This window comes from Nannobrachium achirus, assembly GCF_963921795.1.
Source record: "Nannobrachium achirus genome assembly, chromosome: 2".
NCBI lineage: Eukaryota > Metazoa > Chordata > Actinopteri > Myctophiformes > Myctophidae > Nannobrachium > Nannobrachium achirus.
The window spans coordinates 48,580,335-48,600,498 of record NC_137811.1 but is presented as its reverse complement, the minus strand read 5'-3'; the positions used below and the strand labels follow the sequence as shown (position 1 = coordinate 48,600,498).

At 47.0% G+C, this 20,164-nt stretch overlaps 1 protein-coding gene across 1 annotated transcript in view; it reads left to right on the top strand.

The window, feature by feature from the left end:
* The window catches only part of LOC308305960 (RNA-binding motif, single-stranded-interacting protein 3-like), a 182,897-nt gene that overhangs the window by 40,272 nt on the left and 122,461 nt on the right, over window positions 1-20,164 (top strand). Inside the window, exon 2 of the mRNA XM_080750859.1 lies at window positions 4,033-4,223. Coding sequence (XP_080606985.1) covers window positions 4,033-4,223 — 191 coding nt within the window. The remainder of the gene's footprint in view (window positions 1-4,032; window positions 4,224-20,164) is intronic.

Here is a 20,164-nt window from a genome sequence, read left to right as displayed (position 1 = left end):
TGTTTGTCATTTTTCTGGGGACCCCCGCCCCCTTCCCCCCAAGGACCCCTGTTGGTCCCTGGACCCCACTTTGAGAACAATTTGCACTCGACACATCCACCCGTCGTAGACACCCATCATCTCTGCATACAGGGTGAACTGTGGTTGCTAATAATAGGGAAATAGCAAAAATAGGGGAAACCTGACCATGGGCATGGCAGATGGCTGGCTTTCTCTGGCAGAATGGAAAGTTAGGGGAGGAATATTCATTAATTTGCAGGGTTTTCCAAGAGGTACTAATTGTTTGGCACGTGGAGAAGCCGTAATGGAAATGGTGTGTGTGTGTGTGCGCGTGCGTGCGTGCGTGCGTGTGTGCGTGCATGAAAAGAATTATTTGAGAATGACATCCATTCTCTAATGCAGTGATTTTCAACCTTTTCAGGCCACAACCTCCAAAATAATCATATTTTAACTGGGGACCCCGCCACCCTGACGAGCACCTCTTGAGACATTACATGTTGTATAACACAGTTCTATTGTGAAAATAGCAGATCTACATGCTCACAACGCCTTGCGTTGCGAGGCGTTGTGAGCATGTAGTTCTACTATTTTCACAATTTCTGCCTCTAATATTTGACAATTTGGCCAATGTTTAATTTGTAATTTTAGAGGTAAAAGTCTTTTAGAGGTAAAAGTCCTTAACTTGTCACTTTAGAAATATGCATATATACCCTCTATACACTTAAACGTTATGTTGGCTTGTTTACTGTTGAGTGAGAAAACAATGTTGCACATTAAGTTAATCATCTGGGGACCCCCCAAAATAATTTAGGGACCCCCTGGGTGTCCCGACCCACAGGTTGAGAACCACTGCTCTAATGATTCATCTAAATACCAGGGAATGACGAGCTTCATCCTGTTTTCTTGTCCTGGAATGACATGGGAAAAGATGATATGAAGAAACAAAACAATGGCGCACACGCCAACTATGGTTCAGCACAACACAAACGTTCTCCGTTCAGCGTGTCACCTTTGTCTCCAATGAGAATGCTAGAAAGAAACCCTGGTGGCTGTTTGCTTGCTACGACTGTCTGTGTCACCGTTTCTGAGGCTTTCCCTGCTGCGAGAGCCGCTTTGTGTGCAATGTGTGTCAACAATGCAACTGAGAGACAGCCTTCAGTTCCTCTTCTCTGACTAAACAGGAGAGAGAGAGAGAGAGAGAGAGAGATATTTAAACAATGAGCTGTGCAGTGAGTGGAACAGAAGCATAAAGGAGACATACATTGAGAAAGATTTAGTCATGATGAAAAAATAAAACAAGGGAAGTGAGCGATAGAAAACAGAGAGAGAGGGAGAGAGAGAGAGAGAGAGGAGAGAGAGAGAGAGAGAGAGAGAGAGAGAGAGAGAGGGAGGGGGGCTGCCATGGAGGTAGATTTTGACATTTCAAAGGCTTTCCCTATCACAGCCTCTGACACATTACACACAGTGTGCTATCGCCCCGACCCTGACAGCTGCACAAATTGGCTAAAAGAGGTTCCCTGGGCAAGGCCTTTGATCGTGCGTGCGTGCGTGCGTGCGTGCGTGCGTTTATTTGCATTTCTGTTTTTTCTTTTTCGCTCAGACGTGTGTGTGGGAGCATGCGTGTATGCATGCGTCTTGGCACTGGGTCGTTTCCCCTCTTCTCTTTGTGAAATGAATAGAACATTGAAGGAAAGGTGTATGTTTGCGAATGATTACTGCAGGTGTGGAGTATCTACCATATGAACAACTTCTTTATTATGTGGTTTGATTTGCACTGGCAAATGGATTAGATACGGTATTTTTTTTTTTTACTTGCATTGCCCCTAAAAAACACAATATACTGTACTGTATGCACAAACCAGACAAACACATTTACGTACAAGCCCAGAATGCAAGTAAAGATAATTTTTAGTTTTACAATATGGAGTACACTCCTCCTTTCTCCTTTCTGAAACGACAGATATAACCGAGTTATATGCGAGTTTTGTGCCCATATGATTTCATATGTTTGGATGAACTTGTGCAGCCGTTTCCGGCTCTGCACTCAGCAGTCAATGCAGCAGAGCAGACATCAGTGCCGGTGCTACTTGCATGGCCACGGCCATGGTGGAGAACATATCCCTGACTCTTGGTTCCAGTCAGCCCGGATGAACTAGTAAATATGCACAACCAGGCCTGGATGGGGCGATATGAAAATGTATGTCATGACTATTGTGACCAAAGAAATTTGCGATTCATGATATTATCGCGATAATCAAAATATCCCCAACATCCATTATCCTGGGGCAGAACATTTGCCAAAAGATAGCTGATATAGATCAGCTATTTTGTAGAGATTTGGTAGAGAGTGAATAAAATACTGTATCAAGTATGTTATTTCCAGGGCCGTTTTACCATAGAGGGTTTAAATGGTACCAAATATGCAGCTCGGCAAATAAAAGGCGAATTGATCCCAGTGCATGACGGAGGATGATTTCATGATGAATGTACAGTAAATCTCCACGATACGATGAGTTTTTATCACGATAAACGATAACGGTCATCGTCCCATCCCTACCAGGCCTACAGTATGAGGATAAAATGGAAACCTTCACTGACTGATAAAGTTCCTCTTCTTGATCTTCTAAATCCATTCAGCCAGTCCCAGGGTCACGTACAGTGCATGCCATGGTCATATTCTGTCACAGCCAATCAGATTAGCTGCTGCTATATTCATGCTATAATCGTTTCCCCCGTTTGTTCCGTACCGTGTCAAGTGCCCGTGTACAGTACGCTAATTGGCTCTTTCCCGACGGTTCGCTCAAGACTGAGCGATGTGTCAATGAAATTGTGTGCCATAAGCGCTGTCTCTCTCAGCGCCATGTTTGTGTTCATGTATTCTGTTAGAGTTAGCATCCCTCTGGGCTATTTGTGCGTTTGTCATGTTAGCGCGGTATTATTGTACTATCGATGTGTCTGTATTTTTATATGCATAACTGTGTGAGTGTGTGCGTGCGTGCGCGCTTGTGTGTGTGTGTGTGTGTGTGTGGTTGTGGGGGAAGTACAGGTAATAGATTAATATCAGGGCTGGCTCACACTGTGCTGTCGGGTGATGACAACCTGTCATTATCACAAACACTGAACACTGCCTCACACAAGAACACACACACACACACACACACACACACACACACACGCACATGCACATGCACACACATGTACTTGTAATTGCATATCAAAGCACACAGGCACATACTGTACATATGATACGTATTACGTACACACTGGTAAACGCATGTTCATGCTGACATACTTTGTCAGCGCGAATCTCCTCCCTTTCTCTCTCTCTCCCTCTCTATCAATTCAAATATGCTTTATTGGCAGGACAAGCATTCTCATATTGCCAAAGCATTCATGACATACAGTATGATACAAATCTCTCTCTCTCTCTCTCTCTCTCTCTCTCGCCTTGTTTCCTGGTCGCTTCCTCGTACATCAAATCAGTGGCAATAGAACCTCACTTACTATCATCTTAAAACTGCTCCATCTGGCTCTCAGTTGTGAGGTCAATGCTTTCAGCAGAATGATTACTGGAAGAGCATCAACGAACACTCACTCAACACATGTGTGATTGTTTTCAATGTCAGCCCATCATTTCTGCTGCTCCCCCTACAATGTAAAACATTCTTAAAACCATCCCTGGCTAATAAGCCTTATATGTCTTAATACATAATGTTAACAAAAGGCCTACTGTTAACAAACACAACATTCTGATTCTGACAATATAGAACAATAGGGTCATCACAATACATCACAATACCCAGTAAGAACCGGATCTGTGGATCCAGTCCTTTGTCCAGTGTTTCCCAATAAAAATAGCTAAAGAAATGGCAAGGTAACTACACAACCCAAATGTCTACCAAAGTGGTCTTTTCCTTTAAGTGAAATATGTATTTAGTTGTTAATATGACCTCTCTCTCTCTCTCTCTCTCTCTCTCTCTCTCTCTCTCTCTCTCTCTCTCTCTCTCTCTCTCTCTCTCCTCTCCTCCTCAGCAGTCTTATGCCCCCCATCCCCAGCCCATGGCTCCTCCCAGCCCCAGCACCACCGGAGGGGGAGGTGGAGGGTTGGGTGGAGGAGGAGGACATGGAGGAGGGCTGATGGAGCAGCTCAGTAAGACCAACCTGTACATCAGAGGCCTGCCGCCTGCCACCACCGACCAGGACCTCATCAAGCTCTGCCAACCGTGAGTTCTCTTCTCTTCTCTTCTCTTCTCTTCTCTTCTCTTCTCTTCTCGACTCAAATCTGAAGTACCTCAGTGGACAAGCAGTAGGTCTTTACAGCTCTCTCTGCATCTATAGGATGGTTAAACACCCGTGTGTGTGTGTGTGTGTGTGTGTGTGTGTGTGTGTGTGTGTGTGTGTGTGTGTGTGTGTGTGTGTGTGTGTGTGTGTGTGTGTGTGTGTGTGTGTGTGTGTGTGTGTGTGTGTGTGTGTGTGTGTGTGTGTGTGTGTGTGTAGGCAACAAAAGGCCAATCATTTACGTTCAAAATACGTTTTCTACTTTTTTTTAACACTTAAGTTGCAGTGATTTTTTCTCTTCAATGTCCCGCGATGCCATGGTCTCCATAGACTTCCATGTAATTTATAGTGCACGGATCGTGCACGCCCATGCCTAGATGATGCACCACGTTTGTGCACACTGTTCACAGCTTTCAAACAAAAGAATCCGCTTGGAAATCCGTTCATGATTCATCAGCCATTATGTTTTCTTCAGATGTAAACAAACAAGGCTGCCATGTTTGAAAGAATGGGTTGGTATGGGGGTTAAACATGCAAAACTCAGGGTTGGCACCAGATGTGTTCATATATAACCCACATTTTCATTTATGTTGTAGATGAGATGACAACAGTGTCTGCACAGTTCAGCAGGATTCAAAACAGTTCATTTGGGCTCTGGTTATTTCAGGAGGGTGAAAAAAAAAATAGACCAAGGGCTGTAAAACTGATCAGTTTTATTTCCAGTAATGGGACATGCATGTGCACGCGCGTGCACGCATGTGTGTGTGTGTGTGTAGCTGCACTAACTGCATGTACTCACAAATGAGTATCAAAAATGTAGTTCTTGACCTCTCTGTACCTCCACTGTGCTTCCTCAAAGGAAAATCTACACCCCACCCATCCGCTCTAGTTCCCCTACAGACAAACACACACACACACACACACACACACACACACACACACACACACACACACACACACACACACACACACACACACACACACACAAAAAAACATAGATATGTTTTTGGTAATTCAAAGAAGTACTGCTAATCCAAAGGTGTAGACACAGACTTAGAAAGAAAGACATATCTTTCTCTGTAACATATCTTACTATCATCATACTGCAAATACTGTACACATGAGTCATCAGTGCTGGTGTTTTTAGTTTAGAAATACAGAGCAGCTTGACAAACAGTCAAGCAGATCAGTTTGTGATTGCAGGACTGGAAAATAGCTAAATAACCGGCAAACTGAACAAGTTGAAAAATACGATTTCAATAAAAAATTCAATTGTAAAGCCAAACATTATTGCTCTTGGAAAGGTTGTCAATTTTGGAGTACAAGCACACATGCGCATACACACACGCATACACACACGCACGCGCACACAGACACACGCGCACACACACACACACACACACACACACACACACACACACACACACACACACTGTGTGTCAGCTGCAGTTGTAGACGGGTGTATTTCAGGTTAGCCCTGGGGCTGTTCTGGACGGTCGCAGTGAAAAATGGGGCCCAATAAAAGTTTCATTAGAGGCCCAGTCAGTGTGCCAAATGGCCAGTAACATTTAGGAAAGGTCAACGAGGGGGGAGGGCTGTTTCGCCTTGGGTTGTGCTCCCCTCGTTGCATGGGAAAAAAGACTGAGTGAAAGATCCTGTCATTCAATGACAGACACAAGCAAGCACACACACACAAGCATGCCCTGAGAAAAAATAAAGAAAGAATTATCGCATATAGGGATGGGATGATATGAAAATTTCATGTCACGATTATTGTGACCAAAGAAATTGCGATATTATCGCGATAATCAGAAATAGCCCCAACATCCATTATCTTGGGGCAGAACATTTGCCAAAAAATTGCAGATCTACAAGCTCACAACACGTCGACGCATTGTGAACTAATTGAATTTTTTTGGCAAAGAGATTTGGTAGGGTCAAAAGAATACTGTATCAAGTACGTTATTTCCAGGTCCGTTTTACCAATTATTGAGGGTTTAAATAAATGGTACCGGATATGCAGCTTGGCAAATAAAAGGTGAATTCATACCAGTGCATGGCGGAGGATAATTTCACCATACATTTTTTATCTCCACAATTATTATATTACGATTATTGTGAGTGTTTTTTATCACAATAAACGATAATAACGATTATCGTCCCATCCCTAATCGCATGTACGCATGCACGCTACAGCTTTTCCAATGTGCACAGACACACACACACACACACACACACACACACACACACACACACACACACACACACACACACACACACACAATTATTCTCAATGTCATCCTCACCCTTATTGTCACCGGTCTTGGCACACCTTGTGTGCCAAGACCCGCCTTCCTCCCTCTATCCCTCCCTCTATCTACCCCCCCCCCCATCTCTGTAGCCGTGCCAGGTCTCGGAGTGTCAGTGAAAAGTGCTGCTGTCAGCTGACATTTCCAATCACTCCCTCAGCTGCCCAAACTATGGACACTCTTTTAATGTCTGGGGACAGAGCGGAACGCCAACAGAATCTAAAGCAGAACACACAAGGACAATTTCTCTCCAGCCTGCTTTCACTTGTCTTGTTCGGTAACAATTTAGTCATCGGCTCAGTCGCCTATGCTTTTCTTTCCTCTATCTCCCACATTTGCTGCCTTGTTCTCTCTCCCCTTGCCTTCTCTTTACTTGTATGCATGTTATCACAAACAGGTGTGCTTGAGCCCTTCTCTACCCATTAAGCCAATTTAGTTCAGCTCGTGTTATGTCTAGGGTTTGATAACGGATCATTCAGTTGTGCTATGATAACCAGGCTAAGCTGAAGATAATGTTGGACAAGGAGATGAAAGCCTCACCTTCCACATACAGCAGTGTCTGGCCAGCTCTGCTGTCTCTCTGCTGTGTTGCCGTTGTCATCATCACTCATTGCTCAGTTCAGATTAGTTTAGTTTATTTGTAAATGAAGGTGCTCAAAACAAATGGTGCCAACAACACAAATTAAAACAAGTGGGGAGCAGGTATCCAAATGGCCTCTAAATATCAATAATGGTGCATTCATTGAAATAATACTTGAAGTAGTTCCCAGAAGAACGCTGGTCAGTCTACTTAACCTATTAAAACCAGGAAATCAAAAGCATATCTGTGTCATTTTAGATTTTTAAAAATTAAGTGCATGAAGTGACGTGCTGTGAGCTTGTTAAGTGTGTCTGCCATGCAATGCAATGGCAAAACACTTATTGTAATCCGCCATACTTAAGTCAGTAAGTAAGTAATGTTCTTGCAAATTTCGGCACGTAATAACTGCCGCACGATTTACAATATATACATCAAAACGTGCGGCTCGGCCGGGAATGGTGTGCTATTACTTTTCTTTCCGATCCGCGTTACCATTGCGACGTAATTTGCAAAAAACGATGCCCAAAAACCCCATTGACTTAGAATGGGGGAAATTTCGGCACGTAATAACTGCCGCACGATTTACGCAACCCCCGCAATATATACATCAAAATGTGCGGCTCGGCCGGGAATGGTGTGCTATTACTTTTCTTTCCGTGGGTGGCGTCAAATGACTTGATTAAGAGTCCTTAACCTTAATTGGGGCCTATTTCGCCAAACAAGAAGTGCCCCTCGCCAAACAGGAAGTGACCCTTTATCTCATGAACCGTTTGTCGTAGAGACTCGTGGGTGGCGTCAAATGACTTGATTAAGAGTCCTTAACCTTAATTGGGGCCTATTTCGCCAAACAGGAAGTGCCCCTCGCCAAACAGGAAGTGACCCTTTATCTCATGAACCGTTTGTCGTACAGACACATGGGTGGCGCCATATGACTTGATTAAGAGTCCTTAACCTTAATTGGGGCCTATTTGACCAAACAGGAAGTGCCCCTTGCCAAATAGGAAGTGACCCTATATCTCATCAACCGTTTGCCGTACAGACACATGGGTGGTGTCATATGACTTGATTAAGAGTCCTTAACCTTAATTGGTGCTTCCTTCGCCAAACAGGAAGTGCCCTTCGCCAAACAGGAAGTGCCTCTATATCCTATGAACCGTTTGTCGTACAGTCGATAATGTTAAAGCTAATGCAAAAAAGGCTAATGTTAAAAAATCTAACGCTAATCTAACACTAATGCTAACACCAAAAAATATACAACGCTAATGCTAACACCAACCGCTACACAAGGTTGCACACACTTAGCGAGCTGCAGGCACACTTAAAATGTCTTAGAAATTTTCTTTTCTAGTATATCTGCTATTTTTTAGGATATTTTTTTAAAATATCAAAAACTGATTTAAAGTTATACCATGTAACCTTTTTTATAAAACAAATCTTAAAATTGTCCTAACTGTTAAATCGCTAAAGTTTTAGAACACCCACTCCGTTATTTTCAGCTTCAAAAGCCTTCTCTTTATATGTTTTCTATGAGCCGTGAGGGGGGGCGAATTTCGCGGCAAAATTACGTCATCATACACTACCGGCCAATCACAGCGAGGGTTATACACTGCCGGCCAATCACAGCGCATCTTGAAGTGGGGTCGCTAGGGCGGCCATATTTGTAGTCTCCCGTGTGTCTCTATACTCGGGTGAACGGTAAAGCATGGGAGAAGGAGTCTGTTTCTCCGGAATGCCTGAACGCACAGGAACCAGGGACCCCTCTAAAGATAGATCTCGGTGAGGTGGAGGCAGACGCGGGGGTGTCCGCGGCGAAAAACGGTCAAAAGACGCGGACGCGACCGAGGTTTGCTATAGAGCTACTGACCACTAGTTGAGCAACTTACACAGTATAGCTTTAAAAGGCTATTGTAGAATTGACTTCAAGTTTCAAATGTGTATGTTTTTTTTGTAAATTAAAAACCCTACTACATCATACAAAAGTTTTGCACAAAAGTTTCAAAGTGTTTTTTAAAATAACAAGGTTTCCACCCGACAACAACAATATATTGGCCTTTAACCATCACTTCTGTTTCCAACACCACATGACCAATGAAACCTGACTTTTAACCAGTACCTGTAACAATATTGTACTTTACTGTAAGATTATACCTGTAACAATATTGTACTTTACTGTAAGATTATAGTATGACTTTATTGTCATGTAAACCCTAACGTTTGGCAAGCATGCTGCTCCTCCCACATACAAGCCATATGTCAAATTGACCGGCTTCTTCAGGAATCATGTGCTTCCATTTTGCTAAGGGATAATATGTAATATAGTTGCGACCGTCAGGTTGCACAGTTACTATAAAAAACTGACAGACTATGTCTGTCCGTCACGTCATGTCACGTCACGTCACTTTTGGCCCTACTCTTATCTTCGGCACTGTTGCCCCCATAGACATAGAAAGGTAGACGCCTTCTTCGACTCTGATGCATGTGCATCGAGGGACTAAGGGAATCACGTGTGCATTGCTTCCACGTGCGTCACACATAGGGAAGTTGCTAGGCCAATCAGAGGTAGGTGGGGGCGGGTCTTTATGTACGCAGCCTGTAAGAACAGCTGAGCCGCGCAACATCAGAACTGGCTCTGTTGAATTGAATTGTAGTCCTTGGATAAGTCCCGGAAAAGTCGCGCTGTGATTGGCCAGTAGTCACTTTGACTGACAGCGTTCCCTTAGTTTTTCCAGGATGTCCGGACTACAACTGTTGCACGTCGCTCCAATGAACTGCAGAGGCGAACGAGGCATCTAGCTCTTTATATCTGTGGTTGCCCCTATCCATGCAAAACTTTGCACACATACTCTTTGGCTGGCAAACCACAACCTGATTTCTCACATGCCCCTCTTGAGGTTCATGCGCCACCATGAGGTTGCTTTTGTATACATGCGACCTGACGGTCGCTTATCTCCCGATTAGGGAGTCTTACTGGTTTCATTTATATTAATTTATTTGTGAATTGAATGGGAAATCGGCAGAATGATCGTGAACAATTTATCGTTGAGGGAAACTTAGGGAAAGCGTTCTAAATTAATTCGGTACCGTCATGATGCTCTCCTGCGTTTTCTAAACTTCTGAACCCCTAGAACACTGAACCTCTCCTGGTTTCAGAGGCACATGTCGCAGTGACATCAAGCCAGGGGTTGACACTAAGGTCTCAGAGGCACTTGCCCATCGGGCAAGTACAGGTCATGTTCTACTTGCCCGAAGGTAATGCCCACTTGCCCGAAAAGTAAATCATCCATTATAAAATGATAGGTACGATTTAACACGTATTTCTTTACTTTCTGGGGCTGTGCGATAAAATGTCATACCTCAATACCTCCAAATCCAAATACCAAATACTTTAGCTATGATTGAATATGTCTATGGTTTCACACTTGTTATTTTATATTTTTAAATGTAGCACTAGCAACAGTAAAAACAGCACATTATAGTGCTCTTATTTTACATTCCACAGACCAGAAGATGTTTAGATAAACAGATATCTCGTGTTGTGTTTATAGACATTTGTGTCCCCTCTCAAATGAGCACTTGCCCTGTCGGGCAACCTGAAAGCCAACTTCACCTGCCCTGACGTTTTATTTACCTGCCGGGGGCAGGTGGGCAAGCCTTAGTGTCAATGCCTGCAAGCCATCTTATAAATGTATAATGCATTACAGCTTCATCAAGGGAAACGCCATGGAAAATCTAATCTCTTTACACTATAGTAGAGAGTGAAGATGCTAAAGGATATATTTGGGAGTGAACGCTGAAAACTTCTGAATCACCACACGACTCTCAATGCCTCTGCTGTTTCTGTCTGTATCTGTTTGAGTCAAACTGGCGGCCGGGGGTGGGGGGGGGGGGAATGCTAGAGAAATGCTAGAGTCAAGACAGCTGTATCCGATCTCCAATTAGGAGATACCACACAGAGACAAACACACACACTCGTGCCGTGCATGCATGAACGACTCATGTACTCATACCTATATGTGCACACACGCAGACACACATGAGAACGTATACAGTTTGCACAGACGCATATAATACAGCACATGCAGCTAGAAAGGAGTTGAAAGAACACCTGTGTGTGTGTGTGTGTGTGTGTGTGTGTGTGTGTGTGTGTGTGTGTGTGTGTGTGTGTGTGTGTGCGCGTGTGCGTGTGCGTGTTGGGAGTGAATCATGGTTCAGGAGACATCAAACGGTGAGCATCCATAGCTGGCAGCGCTTCGCGAGGGAACGAAAAACACAGATCTGACGCTGCGAGGGCCCTTGGAGGGCTGTCATTAACACTTCACACACACACACACACACACACACAGGCACACACACACACACACACACACACACACACACACACACACACACACACACTTCACACACACACGTATACATCCGCGGTGGGCACCAATTGCGTCTGTGTGCCAAGATCCGGAACGCTGTGTTCTTGTGTTGACGTTCCTTACTGAATCTCGACAGCCTGGAAAATGCTGTCAATGGTGTTGCTGTTTTTTTCCTTTTCTGTTGTTTCTGAGAGAAAAACAACAACACCACTTGGCTTCCAGCAAGAATTCGAAAGAATGTACCTGCATTGACGAGACATTGAGCTATGGCTAACGGAATTTATCATAGTGAGAGACTGCCCTCACCCTTGCCATGTCACTCTCTCTCTCTCTCTCCCTCTCTCTCTCTCTCACACAGGCACGCACAAAAGCACACACACACACACACACACACACACACACACACACACACACACACACACACACACACACACACACACACACACACACACACACACACACACACACACGTATTGGATTGGATTGGATTGCAATACACAATAGATCCAAATAGATCCAAAGTTCCAAACACTGATCAGAAGAAGGTTACATTGCGGTCGAACCAGATAACTGCTGCACATGCTTATTAACACACAGAGGAAAAAAAGATAACGCATTGATGACATATTATATACAGAAATTTGACAGATGATTTTTTTTTTCTCTCTTTTTTTCCCCTCCCCCTTAGCTACTCAAGGACATACTGTATCAAACATCGTCTTCTCCAAATAGGCAGACTGCCCAGTGCCCATGATAGCTGAGACAGAACAGTATTTAGCCAACCTCTTTGCATTTGTCTTTTGCAATCCTCCCAATTGGAGGCCAAGCTGTCTGAATTATGTTGAGCTATGTTGTGCTGTTGGCTTGTGTTGTTGACAAGTATTCACTTGTGAATACATTGGGATTATTATAATGTAAAAGATACAATACATGATGTGGTTAAAATCTCACTCTTTCGAAAATATAAAATAAATAATAGACATTATTCACCAATCCACAATTACACACTGCCCATTATACAACACACCTATGGACATCAAGAGGTGACTCTTGGGGTTAGTGATGCAAGAAATACAGCAGGTTTATTTGTTGCATCACTATCCATGTCTATGAAACGTTTTCTTACGTATTAAGTGTTTGAAGGCATTTTTAAGAGTGGCTCACGTATCGTAGTCTTATGGTGTAGGTCACGTGCAGTTCAATGATATTTCAACTAGTTCCATGTCCAGGTCCACAGAGAGAGAGAGAGAGAGAGAGAGAGAGAGAAAGAGAGGGAGAGTTTCACAGAACATTCTGCACCATCCTCACTTTAACAGCCCTTCATACTCTTCTATTATTTCATCATTTCTTTCCACACCACCATGCCTCCATCTGCTCTTTCTATTCCTTCTTTCGTCCGTACTTTACTGCCACCTCCTCACAACGATCAGTGATGGAAAAAGTACTCAAATGTTTTACTTCCCATTGAAATGCATTAGCAGAATGGGGAATCCACTCTCATACATGTTAGGTACTTTGGTGTGGGTGCAGCCTTACATGTAAAAGTCCGGAATTTAAAATGTACTTGAGTAAAAGTACAAAAGTATCGAAATATACTTAATTTACCAAAAGTAAAAGTACAAATTGTTTGAAAATAGCAGACCTACAAGCCCACAATGCAAATAGCCTACAGTAGGTATGAAATAGGGCTAAGTGGTTAATGTATGTTTTATAACATTATAAATTATATCTGCAAAGTAATTCAAGTAACTCAAGTTTTCAAATTATAGTAGTGGAGTAAAAGTACAATATTAGCCTCGGAGATATAGACTAGTGGAGTAGAAGTAAAAGTATCGGAAATGGGAAATACTCAAGTAAAGTACAAAATACCTGAAAATTGTACTGAATTTCCTACAGAACTTAAGTAAATTTCCACCACTGACGACAAGGGAGGATCATAGTAACTGTGTGAATAAAAGGGAACTTCACATCAGAGTGATCAGACAGTCAGTGAATGAAGGCCACAATGAAGCAGCTTGATGGATGGATGGTGCAGTGTTTTGGAATCTGAGTCCTCTCCTCTCCCCCTCCCCTCAGTCCATCTGTGGATTCCTCAGTGTTGTGAAAGAAAGGACAGATGGATTTCTTCTTTAGGGTTGAAGAAAAAACACGCACTGCTAGCATTTACTTGATTTTTCAGAAACATCATGCACACCCATTAAGTAACTAGAGATATGCACATCAAATCTCTCTCTCTGTCTTTCTCTCTTTGTCTGTCTTTCTCTTTCTCTCTGTCTCTCTCTTTAACACACAAACACATACAAAGCTATGTTTGTTGTCCCCTAAAATCAGAAAACTGTCAACATGTTTTTAGCAGATGATGTTCATTCAAGGTCAGATTACACTACACTCTCTCTTTCCCTTTCTCTTACATGTGCTCTCTATCTCTCTCTCTCTCTCTCTCTGATCAGATACATGCACGTACAGATTTGGATATATTTCAGTTATCTCCAGGGGAAAGTAATGTGCCAAAAGACTGATGAAGCATGAGGTCTTTGTCATGGTTATACACTCACAAATACACAGACTCACACATACAGGTATGCACTGTATGATTTATATTTAGTTCTGCTCCGAAATTAGCCAATCTACGCTAAGCTTGTGAGCTTGTAGATCGGCTTATCTAGCTCATTGCCAAGTATAAATCAGGCAATAGGTTCACAAACTGTACAAAACGTATAGGTTCCGAACGGAACCATGTTTATTTAATACCGGAGGACAAGGTCACCTCTGCGCCCGCAACTAGCGAACCGAGGGGCTTTATTCTGGGGGACCTTGTCCTCCGGTATTAAATAAACATGGTTCCGTTCGGAACCTATACGTTTATTGTCATACCTCCAGACAAGGTCCCCCATTGGGACTCATATACTCCCCGAGAAGTCATGAACCGACAAGACTGTCGTGCACACCGACCACACCCGGAAAGGAAGTCCCGTCAACCGACGTGACCCCTTTCAGGACTGATCCAACCCAGACCCACAGGGCCTGGGCGTGTTCAGACAGAAAAAGACCCTGACAGACCGAGGCCTGCCTTATGCACTAAGGGCAGACACAGGTCCACCTTATAAAATTGCAATAATATAAGGGAAAAACTCAGGGTCCCCCCACTTATCCTAGAGACAGCAACATGCTATCTCAGGAAGGGGAGAGAGAGCCGCCCCACTACATAGTAGGAAGGGCAGCAGCACCCAGAACCGTATGCGCCATCGCAGAAGGCGCAACGTCCAGGTGATAGTAGGTCGCAAAGGTGGACGGCGAAGACCAATTCGCCGCTGCACAAATCTCCTCAATGGAGACACCTTTGGACAACGCCCAAGAGGTAGACACACCCCTAGTACTGTGGGCCTTAAGTGCTTCCGGCACTTCAGACCCAGACCGGGTGTAAGCCAACCTAATAGCATCCACAAGCCATCTCGACAGAGTGGGTTTGGACACCGCTTTCCGTTGACGGGCATTCATGACCACGAAAAGCTGAGAAGTAGACCTGCTGTCCACCGTCCTATCACAGTAGGCCTTCAGGGCCCTAACTGGACAAAGACAATGAAGACGCCTATCCTCCTCTGATGCAAACGGAGGAGGATGGAAAGCCGTCAAAACAACAGGTTCCTTCGGGACCACTCGGTTCTTAGGAATAAAACTCAAATGAGGTTTAAGAAGAACCTTGGAGTCATTATTGAGAAACCTCATACAATCAGGGCTCACAGAGAGCGCATGAAGGTCGCTCACACGCTTAGCCGTAGACAAGGCAAGCAAAAGAGCTGTTTTGAAACTTAAATGTTTCAAAGAGGTCCTCCCAATCGGTTCAAAGGGTGCCTTGCAAAGGCCCTCAAGAACCACTTGTAGATCCCAAACAGGAAACAAGGCTCTGGTCACAGGTCTCAAATGGTCCACACCATGCATGAACTGGACCACCTCAGGGATTTTAGAAAGGCCTTTGCCTGCCACCCCCAGGTGGCAGGCATCAATAGCCGCTAAATAACCCCTCAGTGTAGAGAACGCCAGACCAAGGTCCAGGCGGTCCTGCAGGAAATCTAACACCTTCTGGGCCGAAGCTATATGAGCCACCACAGGTGGCTCCTGTAGCTCACACCAGTCCAAAAAGGCATTCCACCTTCCATCATACACAGCCCTAGTAGAGGGGGCTCTAGCACTCTGAATAGTGGCTACAACCATCGGTGAGAAGCCTGCTGCAAGCAGGTTCTCCCTCTCACGGGCCAAACCCACAGGTCTAGGCCCCGTGGGTCTGGATGGAAGATCTCGTCCCCTGCCTGGCGCAGCAGATCCCTGAGCAAGGGAAGCCGCCAAGGGGGTTGAGAGAGCAGTGGGGTGATCAGAGACCTCCACACTCCCCTGGATGGTGTCACCAGAAGAACCTCCTGGTTGGAACATCTGATCCTCTCCAGAGTGGGAAGAATCAGTTCCAGGGGTGGAAACGCGTAGAGAAGACCTTGTGGCCATTCGTAAGCAAACGCGTCCATCCCCAGAGGAGAAGGTCCCCTCACTGAAAAGTAAAGGGGACACTTCGCGTTCTCCTGGGAGGCAAAGAGATCGACTCGCGGTCGACCGAACCTGGAGAAAATCTGCCTCACCACCGCAGGGTGGAGAGACCAATCCTCGTAACGAGGCTCCCCCCTGGACAACAGATCGGCGCCGCCGTTCTGAAGGCCCGGGACATGGGAGGCTCTGATGGACCTCAACCGAGGCAAGCACCAGAGTGTCATCTCGCGCGCCAGCTGATCCAGCGTACGCGAGGAGAGGCCGCCCTGTTTGTTGAGACAATACAGGGCCGCCGTGTTGTCCGTCCTGACCAGGACATGGCAACCCCGGAGAAATGGTTCGAAATGCTTGAGCGCCAAGTAGATCGCCATTAACTCCAGATAGTTGATGTGGTACTCCAACATGGCCTGGGTCCAAAGACCCCTGGCTGAGCGCCCCTCGTGGGTGGCGCCCCACCCTGAGCGGCTGGCGTCTGTGGTGATCACCTTGCGTGACACCACTTCGCCCATGGAGACCCCACTTGTCAACAACGCCTGGTCCCTCCATGGGACCAGAGCGTCCATGCAGACCTGGCTGACTGACACCTTCCTGTACCCTTGCAGGGAAGGAATCCTGAGCGCCAGTGACCACCGCTGGAAAGGTCTCATATGAAACCTGCCCAGACGCAGAAGTTGTACTGCTGAAGCCATCAGCCCAGTCAACTTCATGCACTCCTTGTACCTGACCACCTGGTTCAGTCGGAAGGAGCCCAGACAAGCCAGAAACCTGTCCACCCTCTCCGGGGAGAGGCGAGCGGACATGGTGGCCGAGTCCAGAGATATTCCTATAAAGGAAATCTGCTGGGAGGGTAACAACATACTTTTGCCAAAGTTGACGTTGAAACCCAAGGCCTTCAGGTGTGACAACACCAGATTGGTATGGCGCGCCGCTTCTGAGCAGGAGGCGGCGGAAATCATCCAATCGTCTATGTAGTTCGCCAGCCTGACTCCCTGATGCCTCAGTGGAGCAATGGCTGCCTCGGTCACTTTCACGAAAACCCGAGGGCTCAGAGAAAGACCGAAAGGGAGGACCGTGTACTCGTACAGGCGCCCCTCGAAGGCGAACCGCAGGAACTTCCTGTGTGGGGGATAAATGAGGATGTGCTGATAAGCGTCCTTCAGGTCCACTGAACAGTGGAAATCCCCCTGTCTCACTGATTTCATCAGTGACTCTGACGTCAACATCCTGAATTTGAACTTTTTCAAGTGCTTGTTCAGAGCACGTAAGTCCATAATCGGACGCAGCCCCCCTCCTTTTTTCTGAACCAGAAAATAACGGCTCCAGAAGCCTAAACGGCTCTGGTCGCGTGATAACTCCACTATAGCGCCCTTGCGCAATAGTGAGCTTATCTCCTCCCTCAAGGCATCGGCCTTCAAGCCGCGGGCTCGAGTATAAATAACCTTGCTGGATAGGGAGGGTTTTTTCGCGAACTGTAGTCTGTAACCCCGCGTCACCGTCCGAAACACCCAGTGATTCGGATTGCAACGTTTCCATTGCTCTGCACACTGTGCTAACGTGTTGCTGAGCAACGGAGAAGCCTTGGGGTTGTACCGCCTGAGCGGAACTACTGGGCCGGGAGGGAAAGGTTCCATATCCGGGCACGTATCCGTATCCGCTAGACGCCGAGCCGGAAGGCGCGGAGTCACCGGCGGAAAGAGCGTTTCCGTTTCCGGTACGCTTATTTCCGTATCCGGTGGGGAACGAACACGTGACCTCCGGGCCGGAAGGCGCGGAGTCACCGGCGGAAAGAGCGTTTCCGTTTCCGGTACGCTTATTTCCGTATCCGGTGGGGGACGGACACGTGACCTCCAAGAAGCCTCGCTTGTTAATAATACATGCGACACACAACGTGGAGCCCGGGGGACAGGGTTCATCGCATAAGTAACATAATCCCCGGCTCGGGGAATTGTATTTACGTTTATAACCTGTGCTAAGGCCTTTATATGCTTCCTTGCGGGAAGACGAGGCCGACCCTGGGTGATATGTGTTGGCTTCTTCCCTGACGCTAAGACCAAACTCCTGTCCTGAACTAGAGTCGGCATAACAGTGCCGCTCGGTGGAGACAGAGGGGTATTGCACACTTGAGAGACTATACCACTGTGAATAGGAATTAGCTTGTCTGGGAACATTTTGCAAAGAGAAATATTCTGCTTGTAACCTGTCTGCATGACTGGAGGAAGCGATATTATCTGAGTGGAAAGAAATTCCAGCCTGGACTTCTCTACACTGGTTAAATTCATGCAAAATGGGGTCGTCTGTAGTAAAGCAGGTGGGTTTGAAATAAACAGGCATTGTTTCATCAACACACTTTTTATTACAGGCACTGGAGGAGAGCACAGAGGAGGAATAAACATTGATTTCTTTGCATAAGAAAAATTGTTCATATTGTCCAAACGTCTGCGCTTGCAAGGGGGGGTCCCCTGAATTTTCAGGGGGACCCCGCCAGAGTCCAGTGTCACTTTCGCGGCGGCTTCCCACGGGCTTTGTGGGAGCTGGCCGGTATCCCGTGCCTGGGAGGGTGGCGGGATTGAGAGCGGGCTTGAGCCCCCGCTGCAGTGCGAGGGGGTCCCGTGGAGGAAGAAGAGGGGGTCCTAGGGGGATTGTTCTGTTTCCCCTGCTTGGAGGAAGAGCGCCCCCTGTCAGCCTGACCAGGGGCCTTGCTCCGTCCCTGTCTCTTTTCCTTTCTGGGTACCTGGGGGTCCGTCGTGGCTCCCAGTAGCTCCAGAGTGATCTTTTTATCCGCCACCTCCTGGCGGAGAAGCTCCAGTCCACCGCCCATGAGGAAGGTAGGGTGGCCGGGGAGGTCTTGCAGGATCTTCCCGGTCTCCTCTCCAGAACTGCCAGGACACTGTACCTTGTCTAGCCACCTGGCACGTTCCGCCTGGATGCAATAATCCATGCCATGTCCAAGCCACTCGATCGCGTGGACATTCAAGTCCATCAGCATGCGCAGCGACTTGTCCATTTCCACCACCAGCACGTCAGGCACCTCCCGCATCTCGCTGAGGAGGCGCCTGGTGGAGGAAAGCAGCAGCTGGGTGGCGTTCATCGTCCTGGCTGCCAGCGCGGACGATCTGTAAGAGTTCCTCACCCTTGAAGACTGCTTGTCGTCGAAGGGGATGGCAAACCCAGGAGGCTTCTTACCCACGGCCAGATTGAGGGGAGGCCGGCCTCCAGGACCGGTCCGCTCATGGTTGGGCTTGATGCTCCCTATCAGGGACTGGGCCATCAGCTTGTCCATGGGAGGGCACAAGGGGATTCCCGCCTTCTCTGAGTCGCGGTAATCGACCAGGAAGGGGAGCTTGGGGGGGTCCTTGTGTGTAGTCCAGGTTGAATGCAGGGCCTCTGCAAAGCCTGGGACTAGTGGTAGCTTTTCCATCCGACGCGGGGGAGAGGACTCCAAATCCTGGCCCAGGAGAGGAATCCTAGCCCGTGGTCCGAGTGGCGCATCTCCGAGTGGCAGCTCCAGACCACACCGGATGGCGGCGCGTTCCAGCACCGAGAGCTCGTCCATGGGGATGGAGTCTGGGTCTTGCGCCGCTGCCCCTCTCGCCCCAGCCGGCATGGAAGGGGTGAGAGAGGCAGAAGGGGCCTGGGAGGACGCGGCGGAGATGGAAGCCTCGGCATGAGGAACCACCCTGGCCGCGCCTCCGCCCTGTCCGGAGGGGAAAGAGGACTCGTCCTCCTCCGAGTACTCACCCTCCGTGTCCACCTCCTCCATGTCGTAGTCCTCTAGCTCCGGTTCGTCTCCGTCGCTAGCATGCCAGGAGACGGGGCTAGGTGGCCGCATAGCCCGTAGCTGGGGGACGGAGAAGGAGAGAGGAATGTCCCCGACGACTAGAGGGTGGAATTCCTTGGGGGGGACGGTCCACGTTGAAGCTGGCGGAGAAACAACGTGGGCGGTCTTGCATGTTCTCTTCTTGGGCACGGCACCAGTCGAGCCCGTCGGAGAAACAGCAGTGGAAACAGGGGCCGCAGACCCGCTAGCAACGGGGCTACCGAAGCTAGCAGAGGGCGAGGCCGCTGGAGGCCCAACCACGTGGCGAGAAGCAGCGCTG